Below are 12,423 nucleotides of genomic sequence, written 5' to 3'. Positions count from 1 at the left end.
TTCACTTGAGGCAAAGCTGACAATGACTCTAAGCAACAAAAAGCTGTCAAAGCTGAAAAAATCCATAATGAACCAACCTCTCACCACAAATGGGTAATTAAAACAGTGACTCATCAAAGTAACACAGTTTGAACTAGTATTTCCAGTAAAATCAACTCACAGTGTACTCAACATTTACACTCTTTAGCTGAAAGGAGAAAACTAACCTTTCCGCATTGGGGAATTGAAATCAGTATTAGAAATGTTCAGAAAATAATATAAATTAGAATAGCCTTATTGGAGTAATATCTTGCTCTATTAAAATTTTAAAGAAATGGTGAAAGTTCCTATAACTTCCCTAAATCCTGTCGTAAACAATAAGATTGTTGGTTTTGTCCAAGTGTGAAAGCTGACACCCCTGGGAGGGGTGACATGCTAATCTGCTCTCTGTCAACTGACACCTTCGTAGGAAAGAAGGATCAGAGAGCAGGTTTTGATAAACCAGAGGGACAGAGATTGGGAGAAAAAGGCACATATTGCCTACTTCACAATTTTACCAAGACACGCCTATGGGGTTGTGTTTCCTCCCAGAAATACCTGGAAATTATATAATTACCATAATGGCAAGAGTATGAGTATGTATGAGAACACAACAGTTCACAGTAAGACTCCACTGATTTTTATGCTACTAGCACTGGGTCAAATAAACAATTCCTTATTTAGCAAAACTCTTTCGTTTTAGGCTTATTTGGGTTTGAAAGTATTAAATACCTCATCAGAGTAATTGCTATGGACTTGGCTAAGCTGTTAGCAATTTCTTTTTTTCATCTCAAATCTAGACAGTAAAGTAAGGTGAACTTTAGGGGTATTTCCTTTCAAAGCAGCAGTCAATTTAGATTAAAATTGAATACAGCAATGAATTGTGAAAACAAGCCAGATTCTCTTGCCGTCGCTTGTTTTCTTGACAGCATGTTTCGCACATCTCAAATGTTCAAGAGGCTACATGGAATACTGGTTAACTCCCAGCACAGTTATAGATTCATTAGATAGCCCAGCTTGATGTTTAAGGCAGAAATGAAGATCTCAAAGATAACCACAACACAGCTACAAAGAGCTCACTGGGTTCCACTAATAAAAGGAAAACAAATTACCATGTCAAATTTGTTAGATTCAGAGAGAATAAATCTCAATAGAGGAAAATTCTGAATATTTTAGAAATGCGTTTTGCAGTTACTTGGGGGAAAAATGCATATACCTACTTAAAATTTACATATTCTGATAGCCCAGCATCATGCAAGCATTTTATTCTAATAGCCTAGTATCATATAAGCTTTTGTGTGTGTGTGTGTGTGTGAGTGAAGAAGATTGTCCCTGACCTAACATCTGTTGCCAATCACCCTCTTTGTGCTTAAGGAAGATTGTGCCTGAGCTAACATCTGTGCCAATCTTCCTCTATTTTATATGTGGGATGCCACCACAGCATGGCTTGATGAGTGGCATGCAGGTCCACGCCCAAGATCTGAACTCACCAACCCTGGGCCACTGCTGATGCAGAGCATATGAACTTAACCACTACACCACCAGGCTGGCCCCTAGTACAAGCTCTTTATTGCCCTATCTCGCCCCTACAGTTCCTTGAAATATCCTTTATTAAGGCAAGAATCTGATAATGCCCATTTGTGAATTTCCTAATAATCTGTCTTACAACACAGAAATCTTACAATACAAATTCACTAAGATGCTAGCAATTTCTCAGTGTCCTGAGAGTCAATATCTTCTCTTCTCCATGTTTCTTCAACTCTAAATTTAGGGTCTTTTGTATAGATTGTGTGTACTATAATAGGCTTCCTTTAAGGACTCTACTTCTTTTTTTTTTTTTCTACTATGTACCCAATCTTGAGAATGTACCAATACTAGGAAATAATTACTTGAGATAACTGCAGGCAGAAATATTACAGTAATACCTAGTACCCTAAAATTTTAAAGTTAGACTCTTCTTTTTATTTTTAACTAATATTCATCAAGTACATATTGTGGGCCAAGCATTGTGCTAGGCATTTTCTCATTGTAGAAGTACTGGAATCTCCATAGATAGGTTGAACTAGCTTAAAAAGGACATTCAATTAACATTACATAAACATTACTGTGGGCCTCCTATGAGTTGGGCCAAGTCCCATGATGCAAACTTCCTGAAGGAACATGTTCTTACTGATTATTCTTCTCTAAAATTACTAAAATAAAGGTTATGTACAGAATTCTATCGAAACAATCTGTTTACTTTGGGAAACATAAAGTGGAATAAGAAAATCTAAAATCAAGCAAAGAAAATAGTAGGGAAAAAAAGCTCTCTAGTAAAGATCTTTTGACATATTTCCTGTTTTCCCTACCTTGTAAATTACCTAGGGACAGTTTCTCATTGTCCATGATATCCCACCATTAATGTCAGTGCTTATTGCAAAGATTTGAAATAAAGATGCAAATAGAAGAATGTTTAGGTGCAATTTACATTAAGTGAATAAATAACTCATAATAAAAACAACATATACTGGATAATTGGCAAATATAAAAATTAATTTCATTATTGTATGTGGCACTTTTTTTTCTTTTTTTTTAACAGCATCTTATCTCTCTTTAACAATAAACATCTGAGATCATATGGGCAAAATTACTAACTGAGGGAAGGTAGGAAAATTCAAGCAGGCAGAAGGGAGAGGTATCAGAAGTACAAGTTAGAATGAAAACAAGAAGGAATAGCCTGGGCTGCAATTCTCATACACACAATTGTGGGAAGGACAATTGTCTGGACAAAGGATTGAGGTGTGAGAGAAAAATTTATTGATATCTAAAGTGAAGGAGGAATAAAGATCTTTGGGGCCCTTTGTCTACCAGACCCTAGAGACTACATGAAATTCTTGATCAAAGTTTGAAATCTGAGCATATTCCACACAAGAACTTAGACCAAAAGGTACAATGACTGCATTGTGAGTTCCACCATAGGTATATACAGAAAATTTGTTCTTTATGTTGACAAATACTATACAGTAAGTACCGTATGGGCGTAATTATTTGATATCTGATCTTGTCAGTTTTAAATAGGGCATTAACATTTTTGTCTTTTAATCTCTAATTAAACATAACTCAAAAAATAACTGACTCAATAAAATGTACTTTATATATATACAAAACCCATTTATGAATTATAGTTCAAGTCTGACCTTCTCTCTCTGGAGTGAGCTTTTGTCTAAGAAGATGGTTTACAATGGCACTCATGCTGATAAAGCACTGGTGGCCCAGGGTGTCCCAGTTCATACTGCTCAGGATGTTTATCGCCTCACAGATCTCATCACAGTGAATGTACTGGAAGATGATGTCTACCAGGCCTAGCTGTCCTCGCGTGAAGATACCTGTCACAAAAAATGTAAAACCAAGTGAATCTTTTAAAAATAAAAAGTAGTATAGCACAATTAACTTTTCCATAAAGGAAAAAACCAGTAATCATTTCTTACATTATGCTAGAAATGTGGGATTTTGGGGACCTAGAGTAATATTGCTTTGTGGTTAAATCTTCATTTTAAATACCACCTACCAACTCTGTCTAGCTTATGCTTATCATTCAGTCACATATTAACTAATTTAGACTCCACATAATCAAACTGCTTAGACTAAAAGTGAATAAAAATGAGAAGAATTTTTAGGTAGACCACAATAGCTAACCCTACATCTTTCATCAGTCATGTAGGTCTCTGTTGTATACCTTTAAAGACAGGGTTTTGATGCGAATACAATTCTTATTGACCAGCTTTATTAGCTTTAGGTTGCACTCAGCCCTATGTACTTGGGTGGGGAGTGGGGGGTACAAGTATCCATGACAAAAATGATGTGTCTATATAAATGCTTCTAAGTCTGTTTTTATTAATGAGTACTCTCAATTGATAGTTTCTTCATAGATACCACATATCAATTTATTTCAAATTGGCATTTAGAGATTATTCTCTTCTATTAAAGAAATGATCAGCATTAATCCTGCTATTGATCCCCTTCATAACTAGTATTTGCTATAAAATATCTTGGTACAATCTAAACACATTGTTTACCCTTTTAAATGAAAAAAGAAATCTATTTCTAATCTTAGAGGAGAAAGAGCACAAAACAAGGGGGGGGGCATTCTGTTCTAGTTTTATTTTATCATCTTTTACATATTGCTTATCTCATTTGAAACTAACAATTTCTGTGTAATCAAATGATAAGGTACTAGGGCTTTTAAGCAGGTTATTATTTTTTAATCTTTTAAAAATGGCTGGCTGTAAAGTCTTTTATCTTCAGCCAATGTTTACTGATTTCAGTGAGTTTACAAAAATTTCTCAGTACAAATAATTGCAAAGCTAAATGAGAAAATGTATGTGAAATTATTTGTAAGCTGTATAGTATGTAAAATATTACTGCAATTCTTCTTTTCATTACTATCATCATCATCATCATCATTTAACTGGAATAGTATAGGTTTCTGGATTTTAAAAGATATATTAGTTCATGAGAAAGATGCTGAAATTCTTCATACTAACTTCAAGTCACATCAAAATGAGAACTTGTGCTATATCTAACAGGACTCAACTTGATAGGGAATCTGGGGAATTGCCTTGACTACACTAAGCAATGAGACATCATTATTCTTTTTGTGTTGGGAGAACCAATGAATGCTACTGTTCAAAAGGCTTCATGAGGCTGCAGTCAAGCACTTGGAAGTCCTCATAAATCAGGGTGTTTTCTTGGCAGTAAATCTTAATGTGTGGGAACTTTGCGTGAAAACGAAAATATCTGACATTTGTTGACTCTATCCCCTATGCAATACTTCTAGCAAGAGAAAGAACTGATTTGTTGAGAAGACTAACATATAATCATAATCAAATTGTGCAAAAGGTCATAAAGAGAAAATCTTTAAAGGCAGACAAAGAAAAAGGACATATAACATATAGAGAAACAAAGATATGAATAATTACAAACTTTGCTTCTGAAATTATGCAAGCCAGAAGACAACAGCACAGCATTTTTCAAATGCTGAGAGAGAAAAATGAATTAGCCTAGAATTCTATCCCTTTATAATAAAGAGTTGAAAATTCCTGAAGATAACAATCTTAAACATACCTAATAATAGAGCTCTGAAATAATAAAGCCAAAACTGACAGAACTAAAAGGAAAAAAAGTCAAATCTACAATTTCTGTTGGAGATTTCAGCACTTCTCTCTCGCTGTTGAGAGAACATGTAACTAGAACATCAGTAAAAATAGAAAATACTTGAAAAACACTATCAATGAATTTGACCTAACTGACATTTATAAAACACTGCACTCAACAACAGCAGAATACACATACTTTTTAAGTGCACACAGAACATCAACCAAGAGGGTACATATTCTGGGTGATAAAACAAGTCTCAATAAATTTAAGTATCTTGAAATCATACAGAGTGAGTCCCCTGACTCACCCTTAATTAAATTAGATTAGATATCAATATAGAAAGATATCTGGAAAATCTCCAAATATTTAGAAATTAAGCAACATTCTTCTAAATAACCTATGGATCAAAGAAGAAATCACAATGTAAATCAGAAAATATTTGGAATGAATAAAAATTAAAATATAACATCAAAATGTGTGAGATGTAGCTATAGCAGTACTTAGAGGGAAATTTCTAGCTTTAAATGTTTCAATTAGAAAAGAAGAAAGGTCTAAAATCAACAATCCCAGCTTCCACATTAAGAACCTAGGGAAAGAAGAGCAAATTAGAACCAAAGTAAATAGAAGGAAGGAAATAATAAAAATAATAAATAGACCAAAGAACAAAAATAAACACAAAATACAGAAAATTAATGAACTCAAAAGTTGGTTCTTTGAAATGATAAGTAAAATTGACTAATCTTTGCCTAATTTGAGAAAAAAACAGAAGACATAACTTACCAATATGAGGAATAATCACTACAGAACTACAGACATTAAAAATAATATGAATAACTTTATACAGATAACTATAACTTAAATGAAATGGATTCCTTGAAAGACCCAAACTATCAAAGCTCCTTCAAGAAGGAACAGATAACCTGAGTGACCCTATATTATTTAAATTTGACTTCGTAGTTTAAAAACCTTTACATATACACATACATACACACAACCTACATGTCCAGATGCCTTCACTGGTGAAATCTCTCAAACATTAAAAGAAGAAATCATATCAACTCTACACAATGCAAAATATAAGAGGAGGGAATACTTCCCAACTCATTTCATGATGCTGGCATTACACTGATAGCAAAAATGACAGAGACATTACAGGAAAAGAAAAAGAAAAAGAACACTACAGACCAAGATCTCCCATAAACAGAAACAAAAATGCTTAACAAAATATTAGCAAATCCATCAATATATTAAAAAGATAATACATCATGAACAAGAGAAATTTACCCCACAAATGCAAGGTTGCTGAAACATCTGAAAACTAATCAATATAATTCACCATATGACCAGAAAAAACATATAATCGTTTCAATAGATGCAGAAAAGCACTGGAAAAAATGCAACGTCCACTCAAGATAACATATCTCAGCAGACTAGGAATAGAAGGGGACTTCCTCAACTTAATAACATCATACCTATAATGAAAGACTAAATGCTTTCCACCGAAGATCAGAAACAAAGCATGGATGTCCTCTCTTGCCACTTCTATTAAATATTGTACTGAAGGTCCTAGCTAGTATAGTAAGGGAAGAAAAAAAATAAAAGGGATATAAGTTGGATACGAAGATGTAAAACTTTTTAATTGCAGTTGTCATAGTCATCTATGTAGAAAACCTTAAGGAATATACAAAGAAAGTTACTACAACTAAGAAATGAATTTAACAGGGTTGCAGGAGACATGGTCAACATTTTAAAATTTTATTTCTATATAACCCCAATGAACAATTAAGAATTATAATTAAAAATACCATTTACAATAGCATCCAAAAACATGAACAAAATATGTACAAGTTCTTTACACTTAAAACTATAAAATACTACTGAGAGGAAATTAAAGAAAACCTGAATAAATGGGGAGAGATACTGTGTTCATAGATCAGGAGACTCAATATTGTGAAACTGTCTTTCTAACCCAAATTGATCTGTAGATTCAACATAATCCCAATCAAAATCTCATCAGGTGATTTTGTAGAAACTGACAAATCAGTTTTAAAATTTATATAGAAATTCAAAGGATCTAGAATAGCCAAAACAATTTTGAAAAAGAAAAACAAAGTTGGAAGACTAACAGTATCTGATTTTGACACTTACTATGAAATCACAGTAATTAAGAGTGTGCTACTCACTTAAGTATAGACATATTGATCAGTGGAAGAGAAGAGGTCTACTCATAGACACACACACACAGGGTCAAGGTGACTCAATGGAGAAAGGATATTCTTTCCAACAACTCGTGCTGGAACAATTGAATATTCATGTTAAAATATTAATTTCAACTCATACTTCACACCATATGCAAAAAGAAATAACTTGAAATAGACCATAAACCTAACTTTAAGAGCTAAAAACCATAAAACTGCTAGAAGAAAGGATTAGACAAAGATTTCTTAGATAGGACAGAAAAAGCACAAGTCATAAAGAAATTTAAGAATTGGAGTTCATTAAAATTAAAACTTCTGCTACCCAAAACACACTGTTAAGAAAATGAAAAGGTAAACTAAAGACCAAAAAAAATATTCAAAATACTAGTATCTTACAAAGGATTTGTATTCAGAATATATAAAACCTCTTACAACTCAATAATAAATAAACAATCCAATTAAACTTGGACAAAAGACTTGATATACTTCATCAGAGAAGATATATGACAAATAAACACATTAAAAGATGCTCAACTCCAACAGACATCAGGGAAATGCAAATTAACACACTAGACACCCACTAGAATGGTTAAAATTAAAAAGACCATTAATACCAAGTATTAGTGAGAATGTGGAGCAACTGGAACTCCAAAATAGTCAGTTTCTTCTTAAATTAAACCTACACTTAGCATATGGCTCAGCCATTCTACTCCTAGGTTTTTCCCAATAGAAATTAAAATATATGTCCATACAAAGACTTGTACATGAAAGTACATAGCATTTTTAGTGATTTTACCTTAAATCTAGAAACATCCCAAATGTCCTCAACATGCAAAAAGATATTCAAGTTGTGGTTTATCTATATAATGGAATACTACTCAGTAATATAAAGGAAAATTTACAGATATACACACCAATATGGAAGATTCTCACAGATTAATGCTGAGTGAAAGCAGCAAGACACAAAAAGAGTACCTATTTTATGAGTCCATTTCTATGAAATTCTAGAAAAAGCAAATCCAATCTGTAATGATAGAAAGCAGATCAATGCTCTTTAGCTTTGAGGGAGCAAAAGAGTTGAGAGAATTTTGAAGGGCGATAGAAATGTCTATATCTTGATTGTGGTGGCAATCATGAGGATATAAAGGTGTCAAAATTCATTGAACTGTACATTTAAAATGGGTGTATTTTATTTTATATAAATTATACCTCAATAAATTTGATTTAAAAATTTATCATCACTCTAGTTTGAAGAAAGCAGAATGCTGTCAGGAATAGCAGTCCATTTCAAATGATATGAGATCCAATTTTAAGATGACTAGGCATCTAATAGAGTATCTGATACTTCTTTCCAGCAATAAATTACCACCAGTTACCACCTGGGTAATGTATAATATTTAAATAACTCGTTCAAAATAAATCTTTTGAAGAAAACATACTCCTTACAGAAGTTCTAGGAAAAAAATCATACTACTTGTTTTTTAGACAGAATGACAGTCACACATGCACACAAACATGTTGCCTGTGATTTTCAAAGTCCTATGAGAGAGAAGAAGATAGCTTTAATCATTTCTAGTATAATATTATCACTTGAACATTGAATCTTTTCCTAACTTTGTAGGCTCTGTGAGAGCATTGTGGGGGCACTCCAGGTAGATGGAATACTATCAACACCACCATGGGAAGGAGGTAGTGTGAAAGCACATGCCACGATTGAGGAGCTACACTAATGCACCACAGCTGGGGAGTTGAAGCCTGAGAAGCAGACAAGGGCTTATTAACCACTGAAGGACTTCCGGCTGGAGAATCCATGACCAATTCTGCATTGTTAGATTACTCTGGTGGCAGTTCAGGGGAATAATTGGGGGGTGGGATGGGAAGATTGGAAGGCAGAAGATTACAGACAGAGGCCCATTACTTGATCATGGTAAAATAGGGAGGGTCTAGATTAAGGTAGTGACAGCAAGGCTGAATAAATTGAGGTGTTTTGACAGTATTTAGAAGGCAGAATTGATGGGATTTGGTCACTGATTGAATATGGCAACAGGGGTCAGGGAGGATTCTAAGATGACTTCTGACTTGGGATTCCATCTGAATAACTGCACCATCCACCAAAATGGAAAACACAAGAGAAGCAGGTTTGGGAAGAAAGACAATGACTTCATGTCTGTACATTATGAGTCTGAGGCATCTGTGAACATCCAAGGGGAGATATCCAGTAAGCCAGGTGGATGTGAGTCACGAGTGGTGGGGTGCTGAAGTCAGAGATGGGATAGTGAAATTAAAAATAAACTCAATCTGGCACAGGCCCTGTGGCCGAGTGGTTTAAGTTCGTGTGCTCTGCTTTGCTGGCCCAGGGTGCTCCGGTTCGCATCCTGGGCCTGGACCTACACACCGCTCATCAAGCCATGCTGTGGTGGCATCCCACATGGAAGAGCTAGAATGACATATAATTAGGATATACAACTACGTACTGGGGCTTTGAGGAGAAAAAAATAAAATAAAATAAACTCAATCTGTGTAAAATGGTAGGAGGGGTAAATATGGAGTCTTAGAGAGCCTCAACATTTTCATGAGTAAGCAGAAGAACATTAAAAAAGTGATGAAAAGTTGCATCTGGGGTCATAGAAGGCAAGAGCAATGAGAGATCTATGACGGCAGAAGTGGTCAGCAACTATCAAATGCTGAAAAGTCATCAAGTAACATAAGAGAAATATATATATCAAGTAGGAAGTCACTGGTGACCTTTCCAAGAGCAGTTCCAGGAGAACACTGAAGACATGAGCCAGAACATGGTGCTCTGAGGAGTGAATGGGAAGTGAAGAACAAAGAAAGTCATGCTCACTATTTCAATGAATTTGACTATGAAACGAGGGTGAATATTTGATAAATAACAGAGGGAAAACAATTTTAAGGAGGGCTGTTTGTTTGTTTTATGATGTGGCTTGAGCCTATTATCTGCTGATGTAGCAAGATTCATGGGGGGAGTGACAACAAAGTAAAGGCGTCAAAGGGAATGTTGTGGGGTCCAGAGTGGAACTAGTGGTGGAACTAGTCTTGGACAAGAGGAAGGGCTCCTTTTCCATTGAATTGAGAAGGAAAGATTTATGTCCATGTGGATAAGTGGTTAGTTGGTCAGGTGGGTGGGTGGGAAGATGGGTGGTGAGGAGAAGATAAACTTAATGAAGTGCCAATTTAAAGGTGAGATTCTCTGATGAAGGTGCAGGGAGCTGATAATGTGAGTTTAAAGACAGCAGTGAAGGTTGGAAAAGGTACTGATAAGAATGGAAAAGCTTTAATATCTCAGTAGTATAATTAGGGACTCCTCTTTTTAAAATTAATCTCAGTCCCTATATGTGGAAATATGGGCTAATGACCATCAGGTAAAGAAATTCTGATTATATACTGCCTTATATAAAACAGTACCTCTTGGCTTCCATGTGGGAAGATGACAATGCTAGCTCCCTCCTGAGGAAGACATGTTCTTGCCATTCTTCTAATAACAGCGGTGATGGCCTTTTAATCCCCAATCCATTTGTGCGATGATTATAAGAATTTAGAACAGAAGTTCTAGCCTTGGAGCAGAGTTTTCCTTCAACATTACACTAACTGACCTATTCTAAGAATCAGACTCCAAAACTCTTAGCATATTGGCACCAGCCACTGCCACGTTTACATATGACAGCACTCTATTTTAAACTATGATCTATCTCAGCTTCTTAAATTATAAGCTACACCTTTCATGTCAAATTTTCCAGACTTGCATAACAAGCATATGAAAAAAATCCTCATAAATGCTCCCTAGTGAGGAAACTGCACATGCAACTACCTGTTTATATATGCAGTAACTTGAATTATACATGAAAATTCCACATGGATGCCCAGAATCAGCACTGTGTTAATTCAAGAAGTATATTAAAATTTTTGGATGTATTTAGTAGCAGATCCTAAGAAAAATCTGTTCTTTAAACAGGGTTTTCTTTAAAAAAAAAAAAACAAAAAACAAAGATCTGTTAGTTGGAATCTGCTGTTTCAAGGAATATACTCTTCCTAAGAAAAATAAATAACCTATAATAAACATTAATCTTATAATACATTTAAGAAATTCTGGGAAACTTCCTATTTAGATCTTTTAAAGAGCCTGTAAGACTGTAAAATTTCCCTATCCTATAAAACTTGAGTCATATTAAAAATAAAATTTAAATGATAAATGTCAGTTGCAGAAGTTATCACCTTTTCATTTGAAAGCTTGACTTCTATTGGATAATTCTCTTCCAAGAGACCTTCTTGGGAAAAAGAGGTGACAGCCAACTCATTGCCTAATTGATTTAGGAACAGTGCCCAGGGAGACAGTCCAATTAAGTTTACAAGCTGGCAATTAGCAGGAAGCCCTATAAATCCCTACACTGAGAGCCTGTTTACTTTAGTAAGAAGGCAAATGTGCTAGAGATAGGAAGAGAAAGCTGTGCTTTTTGCAAAGCTGTTGTGAATAGGCCCACAAGGGAAGGCTGAAGAAAAGCTAGGTATACGTGGGCAGACAGCCTTCTGTTTGACAGGTAAGTGGGTAATTTATAGGGAGGATGTGTGTGTGTGCATGTGTGTTTTAACAGATATGCAAAACATCTAACATCCACTTTAATGAGTGTTGCGTATGGAGACATACAACTGTTAAACATGTAGTCCGGCAAAGTAGAACTAGATTATCTCATAACAAATGAGATTCCAAACTTTTTTTCTTGGACAATATTAACATTAGGAATAGACTTAGTTGCATTTTTATGATGGAGAAAGAAAATAACCCTTGCATTATATCCATCATATCTTTCAGGTTAATCAAGTCATTTTCACTGGATTTATTTCATGTGTTCCATTTCAGAGGCAAGTAGATCCATAAAAAAATTAAGTAAACCGACAGTTATTTAACAAACACTACGTCTTTAAAAACTTAACTTTATACCACAGAGCCAAAACTTCCTGTAAGAAGTTTTAAAAATGTATTTATTTTTCTATGTTTTCAAGTAGCAGTAATGTGCATTAACTAAAATCTGTTTTTTTAAATGTAAGTGAGGTT

At 34.6% G+C, this 12,423-nt stretch overlaps 1 protein-coding gene across 7 annotated transcripts in view; it reads right to left on the bottom strand.

Moving 5' to 3' along the window:
* The window catches only part of WDPCP (WD repeat containing planar cell polarity effector), a 385,152-nt gene that overhangs the window by 230,792 nt on the left and 141,937 nt on the right, over positions 1-12,423 (bottom strand). For all 7 annotated transcript variants that reach the window (XR_011526047.1, XR_011526048.1, XM_070572535.1 and 4 more), the window contains one exon: positions 3,195-3,383. Coding sequence is in view for 5 of the 7 variants with exons in the window: in XM_070572535.1 (XP_070428636.1) it covers positions 3,195-3,383 (189 nt within the window). In the remaining 2 variants the exon portion in view is untranslated. The remainder of the gene's footprint in view (positions 1-3,194; positions 3,384-12,423) is intronic.

The sequence above is a fragment of the Equus przewalskii genome, chromosome 14 (assembly GCF_037783145.1).
Source record: "Equus przewalskii isolate Varuska chromosome 14, EquPr2, whole genome shotgun sequence".
Lineage (NCBI taxonomy): Eukaryota > Metazoa > Chordata > Mammalia > Perissodactyla > Equidae > Equus > Equus przewalskii.
Note: the sequence above shows the minus strand (reverse complement) of the source record. Positions and strands in the feature narration are given on the sequence as shown.